At 35.7% G+C, this 26,484-nt stretch overlaps 1 protein-coding gene across 4 annotated transcripts in view; it reads left to right on the top strand.

Moving 5' to 3' along the window:
- The window catches only part of EPHA3 (EPH receptor A3), a 402,493-nt gene that overhangs the window by 107,012 nt on the left and 268,997 nt on the right, over window positions 1-26,484 (top strand). For all 4 annotated transcript variants that reach the window (XM_075542443.1, XM_075542442.1, XM_075542445.1 and 1 more), the window contains exon 3: window positions 10,441-11,101. In XM_075542443.1, the coding sequence (XP_075398558.1) occupies window positions 10,441-11,101 (661 nt within the window). The remainder of the gene's footprint in view (window positions 1-10,440; window positions 11,102-26,484) is intronic.

The raw sequence follows: 26,484 nt of genomic DNA, 5'->3' as shown, positions 1-26,484 counted from the left end.
AGACGTAACCAAGTAATATGTACCTTCTATCCATAATGCCTTATGTGATATATTATAATTATGAATTTTTTGTCTGTGGGTATAATTCCATATTGCATGAAACCTTATGCTATGAAAGGACCGATTGATATAGGACTAAATTTTAACTTCTGTAGAGAATTTGAACTACATTATATCCTTTGTTTTCTTGGGGAAATTGTCGTCTGAAAGCCAAATATTGTAGCTCTATCAAAGTCATTTCTCAGTGTCTAAAAGTCCCCTTAGACCCAGAGAGAAAGTCTAGGACCATTGGAAGAGGAGCACCTTCGAAATCTATGTCTGAAGTGGTGGAGGCTGAGAACAGAAGCCCAAGAGATGGTGGCATGAAGACTAGAGGGCGGAGGAGCAAAGGAGTTAGGCTGAGACCAGAGAACAAGGAACGGAAACCACGAGACAGAACCGAAGAGCAGCCCTGAGACTTCGGGATGCTGCAGGCAGACTTCCTTCCTGATCCATACAGGCAGAGGGCAAGAGGCTAAGTGGTTGTGGACTATCGAGGGGCTTGGCTGCTGGTGAGGAGAGGTGTAGCTGTAGATCAATGATTGTGTCCTTACTGTTTACTAATCCTGACTTGCGGTAACTTAATTAGTTTCCTAATAGACCCCTATAATGTGAGTTTTGTGGGTGAATTCTATGTGGCCATTGTAAGGACCTCTCAAACCAGCATGATGTCGAGTGAAGCAGGAGGAGCAGTAGGTGTGAGACGCCCACCTTCAATGCAATAAGGAAGATAGAGGATGTCAGATGGTCCAATTCCTCTTGCCTCGTCTGCTACAAGGCCTTATATTTACTTTTAGGGCCTATTTTAGATATGTAACAATCCAAATCATTAGTTAAATGAAAGTACACTGCCATGCGTGACTAATATCTGCTTCTGCTTTGGGCGTCTGGCTGAGGAGACGTGCTGCTGTCACAAATTACTGTATCCTGACTGTTTACTGATTCTCAGTTGTGGCAACCTCCCTAAACAAACAAATAAACACATTGTGAGTTATGTCAATGGAGTCTGTGGGGTCAACTCAATGAACTCTCAAACCAGCCTACAGTGCCATGGGCAGAACCGTTGGTGTCAGAATAAGTAAAGATGGAGGGTAGAGGCATATTTGACCCTGTATCTTGGCAACAGGTAAGAAGGAAGCCAGAGGAGGTCAGATATGTCCCCTTCCTCTCACCATTTATTCAATTGGTGCCAGGAGTTTGGCAGTCCTTCCATGTGCTCCAGACTTGATGGAGTATAGGAATTTAAAGTGGAAGAACAAAAGAGGAATAGGATATAATTTTTTTTGATTATTGGTTGGTTCTTTGGTTGTTCTTCCTAATAAATGTTGAGAGATGTATAAGGTATATTAGACTCCAGTAAGGGAAGAAATTATTATGGCCAGGGTCTGCTGGATACACTCTGCTAGAGGCCCGAGGTCACATGCATATGGATGGGGCCATCTAGAGAGAAGAGCGCTGCACTGGGCTGTTTTAAAATATTGTGTTTACAATGATCTGCTTACCTAAATGTACTAAGAGTATATGTGTTTCTCTTAACTAATGCTAAATATATACATATGTGATAGAAATGGATATTGGAATTTATCACTAGAGATAGCTGTAGGTCTGCATTTCAGGCTACATTAATTGGATTTTTAGTAAAGGGATCAAGAATCAGGATTAAGCTTTTGTTTTAAGCCAATGTAGAGTAAGAACTTAGGTAGAAAAAGCCCTACCTAGAACCTTGAGTTCCAGGTTTGAATTTTGAGCAAGCAAATTTGTCTTTGGATACACACAGGCGGGGCAAATCTGTTCCTATCAGAGAAGATCCCGCATATCACTGAACGATAAACGCATCTAGCAAGCAGACTGGTATACTAACTAAGTGGCCAGCTGGATTCATTTATTGAGTGGAACTTGGGGAAACACAGCAAGAAAGAGATCTGCTGAGTTTGGACAGGCTCCATTAGAAATGCTGACCTGCTCTACAGAGACTAGAAAGAAGAGAGAAGAGGAAGGGCTGGAGGGCATGAAGTTTAACAATGTTGATGGTTGCTGAGCCCATGGACATGACAAAGCCCCAGGGAGTGCGGACTGGCCAGAGTTTGTGAAGGGACAGATGGTCTGAAGTGCTGAGAGGCGTGTGTGAACTCTTAAGGCTGCTGCTGTGACCCATTTCCTAGCTTGCATGACAGAAAAGGCTGAACTGACCAGAACCCAATAAGATGAAGGGAACAATGCTGTTGACTCTGTGAAAATTATTGCATTCAGAGGGCTGTCCCTGGACTTTCTCTTGCTTATGGGCGCAGATGCCAGAAGTTCCAACTAGAATGAAGGTTGTGCAGATCAAAGCGCTTACTTGTTTTCTCGGTGTATTGGGTTGACATAGAACAGGGAGACTTCGAAACTGGAGATCCAAAATTGGGGAATAGAGGTAGGATGTGGTTGATTTATCTGCTTTCATGGGTGTCTCAAAGGAGTGGGACAAGGGAAGATGCCCAGTGAACATTTTCCCCTTTTACCGATGGTTCTGGAGATGAGAGGGTCAGCTGTTGATCACCTGATATGACTCATATGTGACTGTCAACACATTTCAGGGTGATTGTAAACGTTGTAATTGTGGAAAGTATAGCTGAAAGAGGAGTGACATTAATCCCTGAAGTATGAATGGGATAATGGGTACAAGAACCAAGGGGTGGCTTGAAATGCAGTCAAATAATTACCTTTCTAGCTATAATCCCTTATGTGATGTACTATAATTCCGGACTCTGTGTCTGGCTATAATCCCAGTTTGGAGGGAGTTCTCTGCAATGCTAATGGCCAAAATTATGGTGAGATTAAGTCTCAATTTTGGTAAAAGATGTGAACCAAGGCACATTCCTGTTTCCTTGGGGACATGGTCTGCCGAAAGGCAGCTCCATCAAAGCCATTGCTATGTGTATACTGGCCATCTCTGATATAGTGAGGACGTCCAGGACATCAGAAGATACCGTTCAAGATTTCTACCTGAAGTGGCTCTGCTGAGAACAGAAGCCACAGAACCTGTCTGTCACAGGAAGGGAATGGGATGGAGCAAAGGAGCCAGGCTGACACCAGTGGCAAGGAAACCAGGAGGCAGATGAGAAGAACAATGCCAAGACTGAGACTGGGAGGCAGTGACTGGTGGGCTGCTTGGTCCATGGAGGCCACGGTCAAGAGACCACATGGCTGAAAGTCTGAGGACTAGAGAGAAACTTGGCTGCTGGCTGAGGCGAAGTGTTGCTGTAGATCAATGACTTTATCTTTACTGTTTACCGATCCTGACTATTAACTTTCCTAATAAAACCCCAGAAGTTTGAGTTCTATGTAGTCATTGTAAGGAATTCCCCAAACCAGCATTGATGTATAGTGACATGTGAGGAATCTTTGGTGCAGAAAGATCAAGCATGGAAGCATAGTTGATCCCTGCCTCATGGCAATTGGGAAGCAAGAGGAAGTCAGATATGACCACCCCTCTGTGGCCTTTCCTACTGGGTCTTACATTTATTCTGCTAAGATCACTTTTGGACACATAACAACCCAGAACATTGTTTTCTTAAATCACTGCTTTCAGCAGCCTAAAGAACTACCCCAGGCTTTGCTAATATATAATTTTGATATTTTGTACATGTAATTTGAATTTGGTAAAAATTTTAAGGTGCAAACTACCCTTTCAGTCTATCTTGATTTTTCAGCATTTATTAAAATTTGGAGACTGCCTTCTAAACATTCAAAAGGTAATTTTCATACTAATGTCAAATCCCTGGAAGCTTAAGCATGGGTAGAAGTCCTACCCATTGTCAGTATTATAGGCCTATGGCCATAACCATTTCAGGTATGTACCTTGTGGGCATTTCTATCCTTAAACTCTGTCCTGCCATCTTGTAATTGATGTTGATACTCCAACGTCGAATCATATCCCCATTTTTTTCTACTTGAGTCCTGTCACCAATTTGTTTAAAGATCAATTTGTTCTTTAAACAGAACAAGTATTAACCCTTCTTCTACAAAACATTTTTTTCACCAACATACTACTACCCACAATATAGATTATGTAATTATATAATCAATATACCTAAATATCTGTATATACTCCTGTGTAAGCAGAGTTTATACCACTTTAAGTCAGTTTTTGTGGTAAAATTTAGTGCTTTGCTGATATGCAGATTGGCTTATACTAGAGTACATACAGTCTATGTGTGCATATATTGCATAATTATTTATTATATAATATAAAATACATATTTTATTATTTTATTATATTATTATATAATATAAAATACATATAAAATAAGCAATATGAAATCTAAAAATTATAATTATAGTTCTTATCATTTATATATTATATCAAGTTTACATATTAAATATGTAAATACTATGTAATTATATAAATATATAATTTTATGATATGAATATATTATGTACATTACATAGAATAAATATGTTATGATAGTCAATATATAATATATTAGATAATGTGTATATATCAATATATGTGTATATATATTTCTAGTTGAGATAAGAATGGGGTAACTAAAGGAATTTATTAACATAATTCTTTTGCTAGATATATCTGTGCTGACCACTTAACAACACATCTTCTCTGTAAGACAGCATGCCTCTCCACACTTAAAATGTTCTGTATAGTAGGTGTTCTAGTCTCTAATTTGAAAATTTAATTATGAAATAGCTATGAATGAGCAAGGAAAACATGATAGTAAGGAACATGGGTAGATGAAAGAATAATATGAGACACAACAAAGCCCACATGAAAGAAGCACACCAGCCTGTGTGATCATGAAGTGTGGAAGGGATCAGGTATCAGGCATCAAAGAACAAAAATCATATCATTGTAATGAGGGGGAGTACAGAGTGAGGACCCAAAGCCCATCTGTGGGCAGCTGAACATCCCCTTCCAGAAGGGTCGTGGGGAGGAGACAAGTCACTCAGGATGCAGTGTGGCACCGATAAAACATACAACTTTCCTCTCGTTCCTAAATACTTCCTACCACCCCCCTCACCACCACCGTCATGACCCTAATTCTACCTTACAAATCTGGCTAGACTAGAGGATGTAAATGGTAGAGATAGGAACTGGAAACACAGGAAATCCAGGACAGATGACCCCTTCAGGAACAGTGCTGAGAGTGTTCCGTACCAGGAGGGTGGAGGGAGGGTGGGGTGGAAAGGGGGAACCGATTACAGGTATCTACATATAACCTCCTCTCTGGAGGACTGACAACAGAAAAGTGGGTGAAGTAAGACGTCGGACAGTGTAAGACATGCCAAGATAATAATAATTTACAAATTATCAAGGGTTCATGAGGGAGGGGGGAGCAGGGAAAAATGAGGAGCTGATGGCAAGGGCTTAAGTGGAGAGCAAATGTTTTGAGAATGATGAGGGCAGTGAATGTACAAACATGCTTTACACAATGATGTATGTATGGATTGTGATAAGAGTTGTATGAGCTCCCAATAAAATATTTTTTACAGAATAATATGAATCAGTTAATGTACATTATAATTATTGTGTGCAAGTTGTCATTAATGTTTTACAGAGCATATCATGATGTGTTTCTCATTAACCATAGAGATGCAATGAAAATGTAAATTCAGAACAATGAAAGCATCATTATTTTAATGATTTTTTTTAATTTCTAAGGAATTAATTTTAAGTCTTTTAAGGTATGTGTTCTTAATATTTTTCCAAACGTATTAGCCTATGAAGTACATGTATTGCAGTCTTTCCCTTCGTAGAGAAAATTTAAACTCTTTATAACCTTACTCTGTTGAAACTAGCTAAAAATGCTGTCTGAGAAAACAATTAATAGCAACAATGAATAGAAAATCTTATTTACTATGATTGAGCTTTATCAAAATGATAGTTTGTAGCTTAACTATCAATTAATTCTTTAAGCTATATGTTTTTCCCCTAGTTAACCTTGTGACAAGAAAAAAACAAAGTTACCTTAGTATTCTAAACGTCTTTGTATGAAAGATAATTTCACTGTGATTGGTGTGGTGGTTATTCCTTGGGTTGCATTTCCATGGTGGCCATTCAAAACCAACAGCAGTGTGCGGGGTGTGTGTGTGTGTGTGTGTGTGTGTGTGTGTGTGTGTGTATGTGAGAGAGAGAGAGAGAGAGAGAGAGAGAGAAAGGCTGGGAGGCTGGATTTTCTATTCCCGTAAACAGTAACAGTTTCTCAAACGTACTGGGGCTCCCTGAGTCAGCATTGACTTCATGGCAGTGAGTTTTGTTTGGTTTTGAGGCTACTGGGGATACATTTCAAAATTACCTCTTTAGGGAGATTAAAATACATAAATATGTTGTAATAATTGTGATAATTTGAAGAAACAAAATAATTAGATAAATAAACTAGGTGCTCAATTGTGGTCTCACAATAAGCGTAAAGAAGGCTCTGGAAGCCAGGCTAAAAATGAGAATAATTTCTTTTGAAGGATTTGCATTTTAAGAAGTATTTTGAGTGACATGGATCTATGAAGATAATGTTCCTATTAGATTGCAAAGTAAAATCAAGACAGATTCCTTGTTCACTTCATTTCTGCATGTCATCCATTTTCTTGTTCCAGATTAACCTTTGAGAATTTTCATTTAAGCATGTATTTTTAATATTTCACAAACATTGTACATTACCTCCTAGAGTAGGAAGACAGGGTCAATATGGGCAGGCTTTAAACAGATGCAGCACACGTGATCTGACAGCAGCTTTAATGCTTTTGGTTGTTGCTGCTGTTATTGAACAAAGGTCAGTTAGGGACTTTGATTCTGCCCTCTCTCATTCTCACAAATGCTCCAGACTGCTGTTTCTTCAAGTGGGCTGAGACGGCAATCTACCATCAATTACAGACAATTTGGTCTTCATTACAAATTAATGAAGTGATAATTGCTCTTTGCAACCTTTTATGTGCAGAGCATACTGGTGTTGTTTGCATTATCTCCTTGCAGTTTGTACTTCTGCCTTCAAGGACTTCTAATAGCTTTTGCCAAATAAGCATTGAGAAGAAAAAGGGAGTGCTGCAATGAAATCTGCACAATTAAAAGTCACATTGCCTATCAATTTAGGAAAATCTATATAAGATTTTAATTTGTTGTCTTGTAAGGTGCTTTTCATAGCAAGCAACATTTGCAACAAAAGTCATCATTCAAATACAAATTTTATCTATAATAATATGGAATGGTTCCTTAAAATGTAAAGTTAGTTTATTATGAAATAACATGTTATGAAATAACTCTATGAACAAAATGCACAAAAACTAATTATTCTCTGAGATTTCTGATTGCTCTGAATTTACGTTTGTGCTACCAGCCACCGGGTCAGCCTGTAAAACTAGTCTCGCAAGCCCCACAGGCAATTCTGCTCTGCCCTGTAGGGTCAGATGAATTTGACAGTGTTGAAGAATAATGAAGATTCAACAAAAATACTAATTTTTTAACGTTAGAAGGGTTTTGTTTGTTTGTTTGCTTTTTGAGAAGTCATGTTCTTTCTTTAAAAAGTTTCTGATATTAAACTTATACATATTTTTTTTAATTACTTATGTCTTATAGATAGATACCTTCATTAAAATTTACAGAACTAAGATTTTCACATAGGTGTTCTTTCATTAAAGCTTTAAGTATAACACATATACAATATGGATATTTAAAATGATAAATTGATTACTAAAATACAAGCTCTTGATACTTTCTTTACATTAAGATAATAAGTTAAGAAAAATATTTCTTATATATGTTATGTCTAAGATTTTCTTAAAAGTACCCATTTGTTTCCTTTTCCCACTTTAGGGGTAAAATTAAGGTCAAACTGATTTTAACTCTAGAAATTTAGTACTAATTTTATACTCTAGAATCCAAGTGCAAAAATTGATTTTTATTTGTTAAAATGAGTACTATATAGAGTCCTTTAACAACAATCTAGTTAACATTCATATTTAAGAAATAGAAAAACACAAAAATAAAAATCTACCAGTATTTTGTAGGTAACTATGTTTATCTGACAGTAAAGATTGCTGAGGTATGTGATAAAAGTAAAATTTTGGTGGTGAGGGTTAAGACTGTGTCTGCTTGCCTGGATTCTGGTTCTCAGTGCTTTGCCAATAATTATATGTTGATGTAAGTTCGCAGTTAAGTAATCATGTGGCCGGTTTCTGTTTTGTGATTGGAGGGACTGACCCTTCACTTTTTGCATAAGGCTGATTTTTGCACAACATCAGCTTCTTAAGTGAGGAGCTGATAAGTGAGAAGTAGGTGCATCTAAAAAAAATTCTTTCAGTTTATAAAAGAGTTGCAGAAGTTTAGAAGTGAATTTTTAAACTATGCTTCTCAGCTTGGTTGGACTCCACAGATTGTTGTTGATAGTTAAAACAGCCAAATATAAATGATTTATTTATCTCTAAGGAAGCTTAAAGGACAAGTAAATATTATGGTTCATTGTTTATTATTACCCTAAATTTATTAAATTAACATTTTATCTAACTTTGTACCAGTAATTGGGTGTTGCAAATAAATTTCTATGTGTAAATAAAATTTTAAAAAATTGACACATGAAATGTTGTTGATTTAAGTTAGAAATTACTTAATATCTGTATAGTTTCCATTAAAAGTCATTTATTCCTATATTGGTATAATTGTAGGAGCATATTTCATATCAATGTAGCAAGTATTTTATATTTTAATTAAATTATATCATCAAACTAAACCTTTTATTTTTAATTTTATTAACATGCATGATTCTACCATATGAAAAGGTACTTTTAATATTAACCTTCAAAATTTAAAGCTTTTGATGAAAATTACAGGAAAGATGGAATGTAAATTTTAACAAATGGATATATAACACAACTTTTAAAATCTTGACTTCATCAAAACAAATCAAAAAGCCAAGCACACTTCCGAGGATTCAATTCTGACTCATAGTCACCCTACATGGAGTGCCTGAAGCAATAAATCTTACAGGAGCAACCAAGATAATCTCACCTTTCTATCACAGAGCAACTGGAGAGGTTGAACCACCAGCTATGAAATGAACAGCCCAATACTTAAGCAACAGAGCCAGCCAGGAAGTTAACCTTCAAATGAATAAGGCATTAAATGGTATCTATAATGCAGAAAGAGTCTTATGAATGGCAAGATTATGGAAGACATCAAGGAGAAAAAAAGCACAGTCAATCCACACAAGGACTGAATGGAATAAAGGCCAGAAGATTCAACATGCTTTTTAGAGACACTGATTAATTCACCTTGACAAGATCATGAGTGGGAAAGAAGACATATCATTCACTCATATTGATGCCAAACTTGTTGAAAGATAAATATGTGGGCTAAGCCTAATATTTTGAGAAACATGAATGCTAAACTAAAAGGTTTTAAAGTTAGAGAATTAATTTGGGGTCCAAATTAATACCAACAATCCAAAGCTAAGTTTAAAGCTTCTCAAATTCATTCTGAGGAGCACATAAAATAGTGCTTCATTTTTCTACAAAGGTTTAAGCCCACAGAAAGAATGTCTATTTTGCATAAATAGAAATTATTTTGGAGAAGACTTCAAATTAATAAATGTGTCATTAGCTTGATCACACAGGCCTCATTTCTTAAAACAAACCAATAAGAATAACCCTTTAGAATATCTTTATTTGTTTTATTGTTACAGTTAGGAATTCTATATTAGAATAAACTAGCAGGAGATAAATAAAACAAACACAATAGGAGTGACGTGTTTCTTGCTATTGTTAAGTCCAGCATGGATCGTGGAAGTTGAGGGCTGAGCTGTTCAGTCCAATATATCTTCTATTTTCATGAAAAATATTTCTGTTTACTTGGGGGAAGAAAAATTAAAAAAATTATTACCAATTTTTTTCACAGTATCCCCATATACAAATTTCCCCTCACATTCCAGATTTTTATCAAGGCCTAATCCAAATTTAGAAAAATAAAGATGAACTTTAGAAAATGGCATTTTCTATTATCTTGTAAAATATGGAAATAAACCAAAACAGAAACAAACACCAAAAAAAAAAAAAAAGAACAATCCAAATAAAACTATTTCATGATGCTACTGGAGAAAATTGACTTAAGCTTTGAATTGCTCATTTACTAAGAAAATTTTCTCTGTAATTAAAATCAATTCATTGAAAGTTTGAATTGCTTTGTGTCATTGAATTCAGGGAATCTTGCAAATAATTTGAAAAAGAATAAAATGCACAGAAGAATGATGTCGAATTTCACCGCATAATTTTTTATAACTATATAACTAAGGCTGATGCCTCTGCTTGTTTTATTTGTTGCTCCATTATTTATGTGGTGCCCTGGACTCTAACATCTTGCATTATGGTTTATTATGACTAATTCATTAACTCAAGTTTTTTTCTTCTCTCTTGTTTCTGTAGTGGGAAGAGATCAGTGGTGTGGATGAGCATTACACACCCATCAGGACGTACCAGGTGTGCAATGTCATGGATCATAGTCAAAATAATTGGCTGAGGACAAACTGGGTGCCCAGAAACTCAGCTCAGAAGATCTATGTGGAGCTCAAGTTCACTCTGAGGGACTGCAACAGCATTCCATTGGTTTTGGGAACTTGCAAGGAGACTTTCAACCTGTACTATATGGAGTCTGATGATGATCATGGAGTCAAATTCCGAGAGCATCAGTTTACAAAGATTGACACCATTGCGGCTGATGAAAGCTTCACGCAAATGGATCTTGGGGACCGCATTCTTAAACTCAACACTGAGGTTAGAGAAGTAGGTCCTGTCAACAGAAAGGGGTTTTATTTGGCTTTTCAAGATGTTGGTGCCTGTGTTGCCTTGGTGTCTGTGAGAGTGTACTTCAAGAAGTGTCCTTTCACGGTGAAGAATCTGGCTATGTTTCCAGACACCGTACCCATGGACTCCCAGTCTCTGGTGGAAGTTAGAGGCTCCTGCGTTAACAATTCGAAAGAGGAAGATCCTCCCAGGATGTACTGCAGCACAGAGGGTGAATGGCTTGTACCCATCGGCAAATGCTCATGCAATGCTGGGTATGAAGAACGAGGTTTCGTGTGTCAAGGTAAGAGTCTGTTCTTTGTTCCGCAGAGTGCTTTTGTTCCTGACCTGTGAGTTTATCATGCAGTGATTGAAAGAAATGAGTCCTGGCTCCTTTGCGGCAAAATGCGCCTCACACTGAGCTGATTTTATGTGTAGAATGAGTTTATCCCACTTGACATGTTGATTTGTGTTTTGTTGTGGCAATGTAACTGTATTTGATTATAGGATACTGCTTTACCCCAAGCAGAGGTGTTATATATGTGCAATTTTATTTTTCCTTGACAGTTAGTGAATATACTCATCTATGCCTACACAGATTAAGGGAGTATTTCTCTCCATTTTTTATTTAGAGGATAAAGACATTGTTAGCCCTCAGATAATCTAATTCTAACAAAATGAGATACTGTGGTGACTAGAGATGTTTTACTTAGCTAAAATTATATTTCTTTCATCTACATCTAATCATGTAGTAGGTTTTATGTGCAAACTAGTAGTCCTTTAATAAATATTATTTTATTTAAGTATCTAGACGCATGCTCAAGTGATTGCTAAATAAGAGGTGTGGTCTTCCCCTCCCATGCCCTCCCCCAATATCCCCACATCCCCACCACGATAGGTCCTTTTTCTTCTCAAGAGATATTATATAATACCTTTGGTTGAAATGAAAATTTTATTTTTAATATACAGCCAGAGAATATAGGACAATAAAATCAAATTTTTCATGAAAATCTTCTCTGATTGAAAAAAGATCTCTAGAATTTTCATGCAAAATTACATCAGAAGTTCTATGTCAATCCTCAAATTGGCATTTAGCATTAGTAAAATTCTTGTGCTTAAGAATACATTGAATAGATTAAATTTTAAATGGGTAAATATTAATATTTAAGTATATAGTCTATAAGTATTTATTTTCATGTTCTATGAAGGGAATTTACTTTGGTAATTTTTGTAGCCATTCTGTATTTTCAAATCTATGAAGAATAAACAAATATGCTCTCTATATAAACAGGACTTTCTTGAAATTTGAACAAAAGATAATGTTTTGTGTTTGACTATGGACATAGTTCATGATTTTCTTTAAAGTGAGAGCAAATAGCACTCAGTAGCCTTATACATTTTCTGTTAGGAGATACTTGGAAAGTCCCACTGGAATACTGTTACTAAGACTGGTTTTAAAGTTCCACAATTGAATAAAAATTGATAAACAGCTCTTGACTTATAAACTTTAGTTGAAATAAATATTGAAATATTATATTCTATTTTAATTTTATTGATCACTATATTGTTTATCATGATGCATTTAATTTATAGAATTTACTTGAAATAAAATAATGAAGACCTAATCACAGAGGAATTAAAAATCTGCCCACACATTCTAATCCAATCTCTGCTGAATTCACCCCTGTTATCTCCACTAAGAGATAAATACACTTATCTCCATTTCAATAATGTGCATCATTTCATGAAGAACAATCCACAATGAAATAGTCTATGAGATCATAAACCAGATCATCATGTGTTTGAGTTTTAAATATGTTTTATATAGTTAAAAAAAACATTTCCATAGGGTAATAAGACATAGAAAAATAATAATAGCTTGTTCCATATTGATAGTGTCATGAAATGGTGAATGCCAATTTGAATAGATTAGTGTCCTTGGATGAACTCAATATACTTCTATGAAAGATTAAAAATTAAGCAACTTATTATATGTAGGTAATCTGCTATTTGATTTCAATCATTGACAAAATGCTCAATTCCTTTAACTTGAGGAATGATTTGTGCACTTCTTGCATCCCAGCATAACTTGTGGAAATGTTGAATTAATAAGAATGAGATTCCATGATTAGTCTTTTTTTCTTAATGTCAGATAATGAATTATTTGTTCTGTTTGAGTTTATTTCATATCAGAAATGAGAATGTTAACTTTTATAACCAATTATTTGCACTGGAGATGGCTACAAGGAGGTTGCTATAAGTTTTCCTGCCCCTAGGTATCGTGTCGAGATTTAGTGTACCAGATACCTTATTGATGTCACTGAAGAATCTATTGCCTTGTGCTTCATTGCTGCTTGTCCAAGGTGGAATTCGGAGTTTACTCCTTGTTAATCTACATTAGCAGCTTAATGGAAAAGTGTGTTTGATGAGGTGTAAGATGGCATCAACTGTTAATGACTGTTCCAAGGTTGGTTTCACTTACGACATATGATTGTAACACTTTCATTCGTTTCTCTACCATTTCTAACGCTTTATATGAGCTGTCGAAGCTTCAATAACAGGATGATTTACAGCTTCTGTCTCCTCTGAAAGAGAAGCTGACAACAATTGCTCAGTAGAGCAACTGTAGCACTTCTGATTCTATACACAGAAGACGTAAGCCACTTTGTGGAGCTGAAAGATGGTCATATGTTTTAATGGATTCAGAAGCATTTCTTTACAATTATTTGTCCTTGCCTATTGGACGCTACTGAAAAAAGGGTGTAAAGGTAGTTCTTCTTTTAAAATTATTTTTGTTGAAGGTAGATCTGTCTCAAATATAGCAGCATTTAGTTTTGTAAGTCTTAATTAAATATTTACTAAGTGGATCATTACAAGGATATTTCCATATCATATTATATATATATATATATATATATATATATATATATATTTGAAAAAACAAAACAAAAAATGTGTTGCTATTTGAGTTCAGATTTACTCCAAACAAAATTTATTTAAACATGCCACTTGGATCAATGGATGGCTACAGACACATTCTTTCAATACACTTGTGTTAATCTTGTTAGGACATCTTCAAAAGTTGCAATGAAAACAGTGGCTTCTTAAGGGATCTGCTGCGTCAATTAAAGTCAAGACAGCAAGGTCAATTTACTAGGCGATAGTGGTTATTTTATGAGATTCTGAAGAAGTGCTCTTAATCGATTTTCTTGAAGGATACAGGATGATCCAGGGTCTTATCATGAAAATCTAATAAGTTGAAAATTCCATGGATACGAAAAAGGGCAGCAGCGCAGTAGTTCATTATGTTCTCCCACAACAACCACACAGCTGTTCCTTCTTGGAGACGAGCAAAGGCTGTCTTACAAGAACTTCGTGGAGAAACTTTAATCCATGCAACCCACGACCCTAGCATATCAACTTTGGATTTTGTAGTTGTTGATTTCAAAACGCAAAAAATACTGAAAAGAAGCACAAGTTTTCTAGGATGCCAAAACACCATCTTCAGAAAGCTTCGAGAGCTGGAACCCCCCCTCCACTTTCAGAAGCACATACATCTGGGTCAGATTTTCTCAGACTTATTCGGCCTACCTCCTCCTTTTCAGGGAAAAACAAGAACAAAACTTAAAATCCTCCCCTGTGATTAAACTTTGGTACTAGAGCCCACCTTCCAGGATAAAGTGTAGGTATCTGCTAGCAGATCCTTTCTCATTCCAGCATCCATCCAACAGTGATCTCCTTAGAGGATCTGCCGAGAAACCAGTAGCTTCATGTTTTGATATTTTAGTTTAATAAAGATTTTTATAATTTTTCAGTACAATTTTAGCTTGTTGCTGTTGTTAAACCAAACTCCACTGCGATTGTGTGGGTTTCAACTCATAACAAGGTTATATGGGCTTTCTGAAACAGTAAATCTTATGAGATCAGATAGCTGTAACTCTCTTCCTCCCACTGGCCTGTGGGTTTGAACACCTGGTCTTGTGGCTAGCAGTTAAATACAAACCTGACAGCCCTACCAGGGAACTGTCGTTATTAATTGCCTTCCAAACAATTCAAACTCAGACAGGTTCCGTGTTTGCAGAGTAGATCTGCTCCTTAGGCTTTATCAAGGCTGTAAACTTTCAGAAGCAGTTTTCTATATGGTGCTTTGAGGAATCTCTGGATTGGGTTCCAAATGTCAACCTTTTGTCTGGCAGTCACATGCTTTAACTCTTTGTGCCACTCAAGTGCCACACAGGAACTCTTGTGTATTCTTGTTCATTTAAAAGTGTAACGCATTTAAATAAGTTGAATTTACCTACTTTGGAATCCATTGACTATGAGATCGCAAACAGGTGCCGCAAGTCAAGACAAAATGTATCGTTATGATCATTGTATGGCTGGAGAAAGAGGAGGCTCACCACTCCTGTGAATAGTCACAGACTCAGAAACTCACAGAGGCATTTCTAGCCGATCACACAGGGTCACTCTATGTTGAAATCAACTCGATGGCAGTGAGTTTAGTTTTGATTTGGGGATCGTTGTAATAATGCATAGGATAAATAAAGAAATGAAACCACTGTAGCACCTAACCTTAATACTTCCAAATGAATGTATGATGACTCTTCCTTGTAAATTCAAAGTAGATACTATTCATTACGCATGTGTGTGTGGATATATAAATATATATTTGCCTTGCAAAATATATTGTCAATAGTTTCATACCTATAATAAGATAAAAATCTCTTCTTAGAGATGATGAATCAGGATTGGCATTGATGTTCCTTAAATTTACACATCTACTACTTCGAGCATCTACTTGGAGGGATGAAAAATTCATTTGTTTTCCCTGAATTTAAAGTGATAGCTCTCCATTTATGTTTTGCCTTTAGTATTTATGCTCAGGATTTTCAAAGTAATTAGTTTATGTTAAAAATATGCCTTTGATAATGAAAAATGTAAGTACAAACAAAGTCAAATATGGCATAACTTCATACTACAAAACTCTCGATTTATGCATATTTCCTTCTTTTCTCACAAGCAGAAATAAGTTATTATTGCATTAACGCACATATTGCAAAATCTCCCGATTTTGTCCTTGAGTTAGAGTGTGAATTTAATTGTTCCTTTTAGCAAAAACTCTTTTCTCTGGCAATTGTTTGAGTAGTTCCAGGACTATGGCTTACTAGTTGTGTGACAAACAATTTAAGACCCAGCTTCTTCATCCACATGTAGAGGTAACAACAGCTCCCCTTCAGACTTGCCAAAGGACACACACTGCTTCTATTATATATGTTGTATACATTTTAGCATCAGATGAAATTTATGTGAACATAATTATTATTGATCATCAGTGTAATTGGGTAAGGTTATCTTACCAATATTTTTTCATCCATAAGCAGAACTTTTGTTTTACTTTTAGGGTAGGTTTTTAATGGATATATATGTCCATATATATAAATTTGTTATTTATTCATTGGCTGTTCATTTTTTCGAGAGAGGAATTTACTTTTCTGAGGAGTCTCTATTTTTAATTTATTTGAGCCTTGAGTCTGTTCTATTAATAGCAATACATCTTCTATTATCTTGTTTTTAGCTCTGATTTGTCTTGTTTTAAATAACTACATGCGTGAGTTTACCCATCTGGTGTTTTGGCTCTGTCTCTTTTTCTTTATACATAAAGGTGTTTTTTTGCATTTATTTCATAAAACTACCATTAAAATTTAGATGAAAAGTTTTTAAGTATAATATATCCAGGATTTTTTAACCTTTTAATGTACTTGATTTAATATACTATAGTTCAGGGAATAAAGAATGGCAAAATATATAAATGTACCATTTCAAAAATGTTGAACCTAGATTTTACTCCTGTAGTTCTTTCAGACATTAATCCTATAAAATGCTAGATTAGATCATTGGATCTAACAGTCTAACAATTGGATATAACAATACATAGTCCCTTTGCCTCACATTAATCAATAAATGTGAATCAATAAAAAGTAAGGCATGCCAGACAAAATATTTTTAAACTCATTCACATGATTTCAATGAACTAAATCTATTTTATTTATTTTAGGTATTTACTATGTTTACTTAAGATTCTCCTAAATATAGATAATTACACATTGGGCTGCAAACCACAAGGTCAGCTGTTCAAACACACTAGCTGATCCTTAACTGAAAGAGGAGGCATTTCACCTGTAGAGAATTATACCTGCCAAAATCCCAGGGACCAGTTCTCTCCTATCTTATGGGTCACAATGAGTGGACATTGAATTGATGGTAATGGGTGTTAGGTAACAATCACCTAAATATTTATGTTTTAAGTTAATAGAAAATAAAACCATATAAATTATACATAGCAAAGTTTAAATATACATATATGGGAGATGCTATTGCAAAATTTCAGTCAAATATATCAAGGCAATATATAAATAATCAACTTTTAAATATTAAACAGATAAGCAAGTAGCTATGACTAAGTATTACAGTTCATTTTTGGGTCTATATGAAAACAGTTCAAATAGAAACCAAAGATTTACATGTTTAAGAAGCTAAAATAAATGAGAATTTTTTGTTCTGTATACAGAACAAGTTAGATTATTTTAAGCAGTTAGTGACAATTTAATCTCAAACATAGTCAGGAAAGTTTCAAATTCAGGGACTAGGATGTATCTCAGAGGTGTCATGTCATTGGAGGATACCCTCTTGAAGATGTGTTATATATTTTTCCATTTTTCGCTATATAAAACCCAGGACTGATGAACCCATAGAGACAGCCAATAGACTAAGGGCTTCAGGTGAAGGAGGGGCTCAATGGTGGAGGTAGGGGGTCAAGGAGACTATGTGAAGGGGGCTATTTAGAAAATAGTTTGGAATAGTTTGGAAACTGATTGTGGTAGCAATTATACAATTTTACTTGAAGGGATTGAACTATGGAATGACATGATATATATTTAAATAACAAATACTCATATAAGTATGAGCGTGTTAAATTATTTGAAATGAACCACTATAAAAGACCTTAAATATTTCAAGCAATTGCAAAAATGTTGTCACATCCTTATAATATAATACAATTAAGTCATAGAATCATTTTTAGTAAAATCTTGATATTTCCCCATATATGTATTAAATTGAGTTTTACAGTCAGCAATTCTGTTGTTAAAAGAAGAATAAACAGTGAAGCATTCTCTAATTAAATTTTCCTCCCCTTTATCCTAACCTGTAAGGCCAATTTTTAGGTCAATATTAAAGAGATAGCCAAACAGCATAATTGAGTTCATAGTCATCTGTAATGAAATGTCCATAAGTCTTCTGATTATATGTTATCAAGGGTTTGTAAAAGCAAAACCAAACCCCCAAAACCTAGCCCTGTAAAGTTTAAGAGACTATGTCAGACCCAGTGAAAAATTCAAATACTGATTTAATTAGCAAATAATACAAATATGTACTCTTTGGGAGACAAAAATAATTCTCATTGAATAGGTTGTTTATTTGAGAGTCAGTGGCAAAATATGAACTATGCTTTCAAGGAAGGTGTTAATTAAGGGAAGTTAAAAAAAAAAAACATTGATCTGGCTTTGTTTGACTCCCCCACCGCCCCTGTTTTTCTATCATTTGCTTGGGCATTTTCAGTTTTACTTCAAAGGAAGAGCAGAACATTGAATTGCAACACTTCACTAAATATCGATTACAGATAAACTCATCTACAAAGTGATTAAAATTATCCAAGTAAAAGCCACATCTACGTCTTTTTCCCTACAACACTTGAAATATTGTCAGTTTTGAAGATATGTTAAAAGTATAGTTCTCTGGGCATTTTAGTGAACATCACTTTGTTACATAGATCATGGACCTGCCATGGTAACTTACCATCAAGCCTAGGTGGACCCACAGGAAGTCTGAGAATGTCCTCTTTAAAAATTAAACTACTTTAGGCTTTATATAGACAACCTTTCTTGGTTCTTATTTACTAATACTATATTTGCTGAATACTTTTAAAAAGCTTTTATATTAGATAGCATGTAACTTTTGTACAGAACATCCATCTTCAATTTGTCAAATATACTATGCCTTCTCATTCTAGCAGGTAGTTATTATTAAAGTTACTATATTTTAAAATTTGAAGAATAAAAGGTTAACTCTTTTTCCAGAATGGCTGTAGATCCTTAAGAGGAATTATTGCTATTCCTTTAACTTTCCAAGGAATGTGTTTCATTGTTTTAAATCAGTCCTTCCCAGAGGAAGGAGTGGACCCGATGAAAAATACGCTGAAACGTCGATTGAGTTTTCTCCATTTTGAGATCTCTGCAGTCTCTAAAACGTATTGGTGACGGTTTCACAATGATTGCTTGTCAGTACAGATTCAGTGAACATTTTCCACCTTTTTGCAATGATTTTCTCTCTACTTTTGTCTGTGTTTGGAGATCTGACAATCCCTTATTAGATCCAGAGCAGAACTTATACGAGCTAATAAGGGCTTACATTACAGCTCTGGAGCTGGCACTAAACTTTAATAGAGAGCAATTGTAGAGATAAGTACAAGTTTTGATAATATTTTATGAAAGTGCTCTTAAAGTGAGAGCCATTTGGGAAGCATAACGTGCCGAGAAAGGTTGCGCATGTACTCTGCTGTTACAGCGTCTCATCTTCCAAGATGTGGGAAGGAAAGGAAAGCAAAGGGGTGGGGGAAGCCCAAAAAACATCCTGCCGGCAGATAACTCTGTAATGACTTACAGGTTCCTCTTTTAAGAAACAGAGTCCAGGACAGTAAAAAAAGAAGGCAATGTTTATACCGATCACTTTTTCGATCGTCCTCTATGATGTGTAGCTGTGGATTGTACTTTAGAAACAGCATCACATTCTAATCACAGATTTGCTCTGGGACAGACCCAAACAACCCAAGGGCAAGTCATCCAGCTCGGGAAGCTTCTAAGCCTCGCGTAATTAGCCCCATTCCTTGGGTATTATAAAAGAGTAAAAGACAGAGAGAAATGACTGCTAAAATTGAAAAACTGTGAGTGCAAAATATTCCTGACCGAAGACTCCAGTGGTCAGTCACAGTACCCCGGAAGGTTCAACATAGATCCTGTAATTGAAAACAGCTTCTTTATGTTGACTTGAAGATTCACTTCCTTTGGGGAAAGAGCAAGCCCAGGCAATGACTTGAGAGAATAGGATTCTTGAATGAATGCATAAGAAATAGGTAAAGTTTTGTGAGGAAAAAAATCTGTTTCTTCAGAAGATTAAAAACATTCCCTTCCACACACTTATATAAACAGTTTTTTTTGTTCCATTTGCTATCTATTGAATGCTACTCTTTGGAAAATGGAATAGTTCCATTTCTCAATTAGCAGTTGGTAAAGTTGTGGCATGCTTAATTGGTTAGTGTGGTGAACTAGAGAGGAGTCCAAGACTGTTCTCGCTCTTCAGTATCTTAAATTCTAGCGACAATCTGACCTGGATAAAAGAGAGAGAAAAGAACCAAGCACGCAAATCACTTGAGAAAAGAATGTTCTGAATATGAAGGGCATTTAGAGACCTGTCCTATATTGCTAAAATGTGACCAATGGAAAAGTTTAAATCCCTTTGGAACTAGATACTCTGCTGTCTATTTTTATTACTAGTTTTAAGATGACAAATACCTACTTCATCAACTTCTGTTTTGCCACTGGTAGGTAATGGGACGTCGCGCGGAGGAAGCAGACAAACATGCCTGCCCTCATGTAGCTTAGAATTTAATGGCAACATGAAAATATCGAGTCATATTGTTGAGCCACGCTATTTTGCTGCAGCACCCATGAAAATGCAAAGCCACCAGTGGGTTCAATTCACACACACACCTCCCTGCAAGGAGCTCTTATATCTGAAGATATTTGGGCTGTCCCAGTTGAGATCTAGTGCGCAGATGCCAGAAATCTGCAAATATGCTAGAGTGCAGAGGACAGCCATCACAACAAATAATTATTTGCCCAAATGTACCAATAGGATTAAGGTTGATAAACCCTGGCTTAGGTTAACCCATAGATCTAGATTACATAGCTATAGAGAAGTAGAAAAACTATGGTTATCAGTCGACTTACACTTTATCTTTGACAGCTAATTGATTCTGATCCATGGAGACACCTATGTGGAAGTATGCCCCATAGAGTTTTCAATGGATGCTGCTTTTGTGTTTCTTATCAGTAGACCACCTGGCCTTTCATGTAACCCTCTGATTGGCAATCTCGAACCATCAGCCTTTTCATTAGTATCCTGTCATGTAAACTTTTGGCATGACCCTTTATGAGAGTCACTTATTGGGGTACATTTCAAGCATCTTGCAATTGTATCTTGAAGATTACTTCTTTCTGGGACTTAATTCAAAAACAGTATAACTTTTGAATATATACAAAGTATTACCAACTACTTAGATTTTTTTTTGGAAGTGATACAACGAGGTAAAATAAAACTACCTTAAAGTAAGACTCTTATATAAGAGTGAAGACTAAAGATTTGGGGGATATTTATATCATGGAGGATACGTAATCACAGCCGTTAAAAAGACCTGGAGTGTGTGTGTCTGGGGGCAGGGGGAGGATAAGAAGCCACTAGGACTTAGTAGTGCAAGGACTGGGAATGTAAAAAAGTATTCTAAGAGAGATCTTAAGAAGAGCATATGTTATTTTAGGGTATTTCATTATGCAAATTGTGTAGACATGTTATGGAGTTAGTTCACTTTTAGATGCTGGCATGATATCACATGTGCCGTTTGGCTCCCCTTTCCTCCACGGTCTGATACTAATGCAAGGACGACACTTGTGTCTGTATTACAGCACAGACTGCATTAATCTTTGTATTTTAAAAAAATCATTTTATTAGGGACTCATACAACTCTTATCACAATCTATACATACATCAATTGTGTAAAGCACGTTGGTGCATCCATTGTCCTCATCATTCGCAAAACACTTGTTCTCCACTTAAACCCCTGACTTTAGCTCCTCATTTGCCCCTTTCTTCCGCTCCTCCCTCCCTCATGAACCCTTGATAATTTATAAATTATTATTTTTCATATCTTACACTGTCTGACATCTCCCTTCACCCACTTTTCTGTTCTTCCCCCTAGGGAGGAGGTTATATGTAGATCCTTGTAATCGGTTCCCCCTTTCTACCCCACCTTCCCTCCACCCTCCCGGTAACGCCACTCTCACCACTGGCCCTGAAGGGGTCATCCACCCTACATTCCCTGTGTTTCCAGTTCCTATCTGTACCAGTGTACATCCTCTGCTCTAGCCAGATTTGCAAGGGAGAATAGGGTTAATGATAGTGGTGGTGGTCGGGGGAAAGCATTTAGGAACTAGAGGAAAGTTGTATGTTTCATAAGTGATACACTGCACCATGACTGGCTGGTCTCCTCCCTGTGACCCCTCCGTAAGGGGTTGTCCAATTGCCTACAGATGGACTTTGGGTCTCCACTCTATACTCCCCCTCATTTACAATGATATGATTTTTTGTTCTTTGATGACTGATACCTGATCCCTTCCACACCTCATGATCACACAGGCTGGTGTGCTTCCTCCATGTTGGCTTTGTTGCTTCTGAGCTAGATTGTCGCTGTGTACCTTCAAGCCTTTAAGACCCTAGATGCTATATATTTTGATAGTTGGGCACCATCAGATTTCCTCACCACATTTGCTTAGGATCTTTTTATTTTTTTTTTAAATCCCATGATTTAGTTCCAGGGCTTTATTTTTCTTTGAAAATTAGAGTAGCACCTCAATATGAGTCGGGGTTTCCCCCCTCCCTTTTAGCATGACTTGGAGTGAGGCGCCGCATTTAATTCTCACCCAGACCAATGAGGTAGGTGATACCTACCAATAAGGTAGGGCCCCATTTCATATAAAAGGCAAGTTGACCCATCCTGTGAGGCTACAATTAGGAGACAGGGGGATCTGAGTGGAGGAGGGGAGTGCCTCTGATGAGCCCTGTCTCCACCCTCCCTACTCTTGAGGGCCAATGGACATTAGTTCTCTGCAGCCCACCCATCTGTATTATGGGAAACTCATGTCTGTCTTTGAGGAAACTTTTTAAGGCTGTTGGTCAATACTTTTCTCCAAGTATTCTCTGAAATCTATACCCAGTATTTAGCCTTGGATTCCGTTCTAAGAATGATTGTGCTCTCTCAGCTACTAGTGATTTTCACTTTGACACTTGAATCCCGCAATGGTCACTATCTTATGTGCATTCATTTCCTATGAAAGGTCCAAACATTAACATTCTTATGGCAAATTGACATGCCCTTTCAGCAAGTACTTCTTAATACCAAAATAATTTTGTTTTTACTTATGTATTTCCTTCATTTTCAATTAGAATTATTCAGTGTGCTTTGGATAAACCACACTGGCTATGTGATATTGCCAATGCATGGTGTAATAGTTACAGATTGGGGTGCTAATCAAAGGCCAGTGGTTCGAGATGACCAGTCACTCTTTAGGAGTGAGACAGGCTTTTCTACTCTAGCTACAATCTCAGATGCTTAAAGGGGCAGTTCTTCCCTGTCCTATAAGGTTGCCATGAGGCTGAATCTACTCAATGGCAGCGAATGACTGAGTGAGTGAGTGAATGAATGAATGATTGCCATCGTAAAAAAGGTCTACTCAATATTAAAGATTATATCATGCTGTAGATCTAATCTCAATTTAAAAAAATCATGAAAATATTCAAATTACCATTTCTTGATATATTGTATATGCAGTAATTAATACATTGTACCATATGATTTCCAATAAAGACCTTATGATGCAAATATTAACAAAGTATTAAAGGAAAATGTTAAGGCATGACTTGTAGAGTATTGATTTTCTGTATGTTACAAGGCTAGAATACAAATATACAGACTCTGAAATACAGAACTTATAATAATATAGCAAGCTAATATTTTAATTTAATGATCAGTTATCAACTCATGATAATGTGAATATTTACAGGTCCTGTCTTCTAAGGAGTGACTTGAGGGGATCTTTATTAGAAATGGGAAGATTGGCAGTGGGTAATTCAGGAGGCAAGAACTTCTTATTCATTAGTATCATATTTACCTTTTTCTTCAATATAGAATTAGCAAAGATGATTATACCAAAATATTTTAACAGTATTTTGTTGGCCTTTATTTGCTGGGCTTGTGGAATTGAGTCATGCCTCTAATTATCTCTGCCTCTATTTTCATTGCCCCTGCTGGTGCTGAAGACATGATTGATAGGAGATGATGGCGAGTGGGGATCCAGGCCTCAGAAAGATGTGCACAATGTGCCCAGTGTGTATGATTTCATAATATGCTCCACTATTTGGGTTGACAGATATCCAAGTGGCAGATTAGGAGTGCATTTTTCAGAAGGTTGTCATATATGCTAAATATGCTGCACTTAAAATAAAAACCTTGGCACTGCCATCTATAAAAATGTACACATGTGTATAACATGTACATACATGTGTTTAAATTCACAATGCAACATATATGCACATATTTGTATATGGGGGCTTCAAACAGTGTGTGGAAAAATAAAATTAAAGATAAAGAAATTTATATATGAATTGTTTTGACCCTGTCTTTTCAGACTTAGCAGTATTGCTTAATGCATGTAACTATTATAATGATGATAATATTTGTCTTTGCACATTACTTTAAAATCCTTATTTCTAAAATTTAAAAGAATGAAGGATAATATAAAATTGGGAGTCAAATGTTGTTGAGTCCTGCATTTTCTTATATTGTTTTGAATTCCTTTTGGAATGTGGCAGCACAAAATTTAATATGCAGACATTCCAAAATCTGGAGGTAAATAGCACACAATTTTGAATATTTTCACTGTCAGTTAAATAAATTGGGCATAAGACATATATTTTTCTATGTTGCTTATTAGCTTGTGTCATAGGAAGCTGAGGTATGAAGTCATATGTTCTGAAAAATATTATCAGGGTTAGAGACTACAAACTTTTGTGTTGCTATCAGGAATTACTTAACTTTCAAACATCTGTCGATCTAAACAACTATTTCACTAATATATCAGATTCCTTTTTAAACGGTGTTCAAGAACAAAAGCAATTTCCAAGAAGTATTTACTATTTACAATTTTTATATTTTAGAGACAAGATATACCCTTCTTGATATACATATGTATGCAGTGATATGGGGTGGAATAATGATAATCTACTAGTGCTTCTCCAGTGGAGAGCTACTAATAAAAGTCAAAGTCAAAGCAGACTCGTCCCTCTATAAGGTTGATGTGTGCTCTTATTAGTGATGAAAAGGAAATGAGAAAATGCATTAGCTTGCTTTTTATTAAGCACAGTAGGTATAGCAGATGAATGTTGGAAAGCTCATTGAGCTGTCATAAAGAAATTTAAACATTGTTCACATTGGCTAGTAGCCAAACTCATGCTGTAAACTTCAGACAAGGGTCAAGATTGCAAAGGAATTGCAGCTCCATTCTTAGAGGAAAATTTTTGTATACTCTTAGCCCAATAATAAACCTGAGATTTCCCAGCAGGGTTGTTGGGATTGCATATGTTTTACAAGACTTAGGATTCCTATGAATTTACCATGAAGGGATCCTGTAAGTTTCCCTGGCATAAAGGAATGGTGTACTTGACTACATGTCTGGGTCCTGTTTATATTAATTAATATGCTATCTTCTATCTATGAATAAATTTGGAACAGGCATGTTTTGGCCTACTATTTTCTTATAGTCAGAGATAGACTAGAACTACAAACATAAGTAAAATTACAATATTAAAATGTGGGTATTTAAATTTTAAAATATCTAGCATGGTTATTGCTTTATATTTCATTTTTTCTAAATTAATGACTGGTTTACATTTCTTTGAAAATAATTTCAGAGTTCAAAATCTATATGGCACAGATGCACATATTGTGGGAATAGTGATAATCTTTTATTTATTTCTCAAAAATTTTATCTTTCATTAATATACGTACTATATAAATAAGAAGTAGAAAATTTAAGACAATCAAAAAAGGTGGGTAACATTATTTAATGTAGGCAAACAACGGATACAGGATCACAAAGTTATAGACATTTCTTATCCCTTAACTTTTGCTGTTCGGGGAACTATAGCATCTCTACTACATAAATTATTTTCCATGTTCAATTATTCATAATTAAACTTATAAAATAGAAATTTAATCTAGATACTTGAATAGAAAGCCATCCTAGTTGACTAGAAAAGTAAAATATCACCAAGAATTTCCGGATAGGAGAGTTGGACAAGTAATGTTTGAACCATTTCTGCTCTCCTAGTGATCACTCAGAGTTTGCCTCTTACCAAATCACCATTCAATATTTTTCAACCTTTATATTTTTAAAGGAAATAAGAAATGACAACAAAGTAACTGAGAATAATACAAAGTAACTCAGAATAATACAAAGGTTGTGTTGCTAAACATTAAAAGTAACAAAAAACTAAAATAGTGATTTACTTGCTCATTTTCCATAAAAAGTCTTCTGGATTTCATAGTAGTACTCTCTCAATAAAAAGTAAAATGATCAAGGGTCCATGAGGGAGGCGAGAGCGGGGAGGAGCTTATGTCAGCAGCTTAAGTGGAGAGCAAATGTTTTGAGAATGATGAGGACAATGAATCTACAAATGTGCTTGGCACAGTTGATGTATTTATGGATTGTGATAAGAGTTGTATGAGCCCCTAATTAAATG

This window comes from Tenrec ecaudatus, chromosome 2 (assembly GCF_050624435.1).
Source record: "Tenrec ecaudatus isolate mTenEca1 chromosome 2, mTenEca1.hap1, whole genome shotgun sequence".
Classification (NCBI taxonomy): Eukaryota; Metazoa; Chordata; class Mammalia; order Afrosoricida; family Tenrecidae; genus Tenrec; species Tenrec ecaudatus.
Note: the sequence above shows the minus strand (reverse complement) of the source record. Positions and strands in the feature narration are given on the sequence as shown.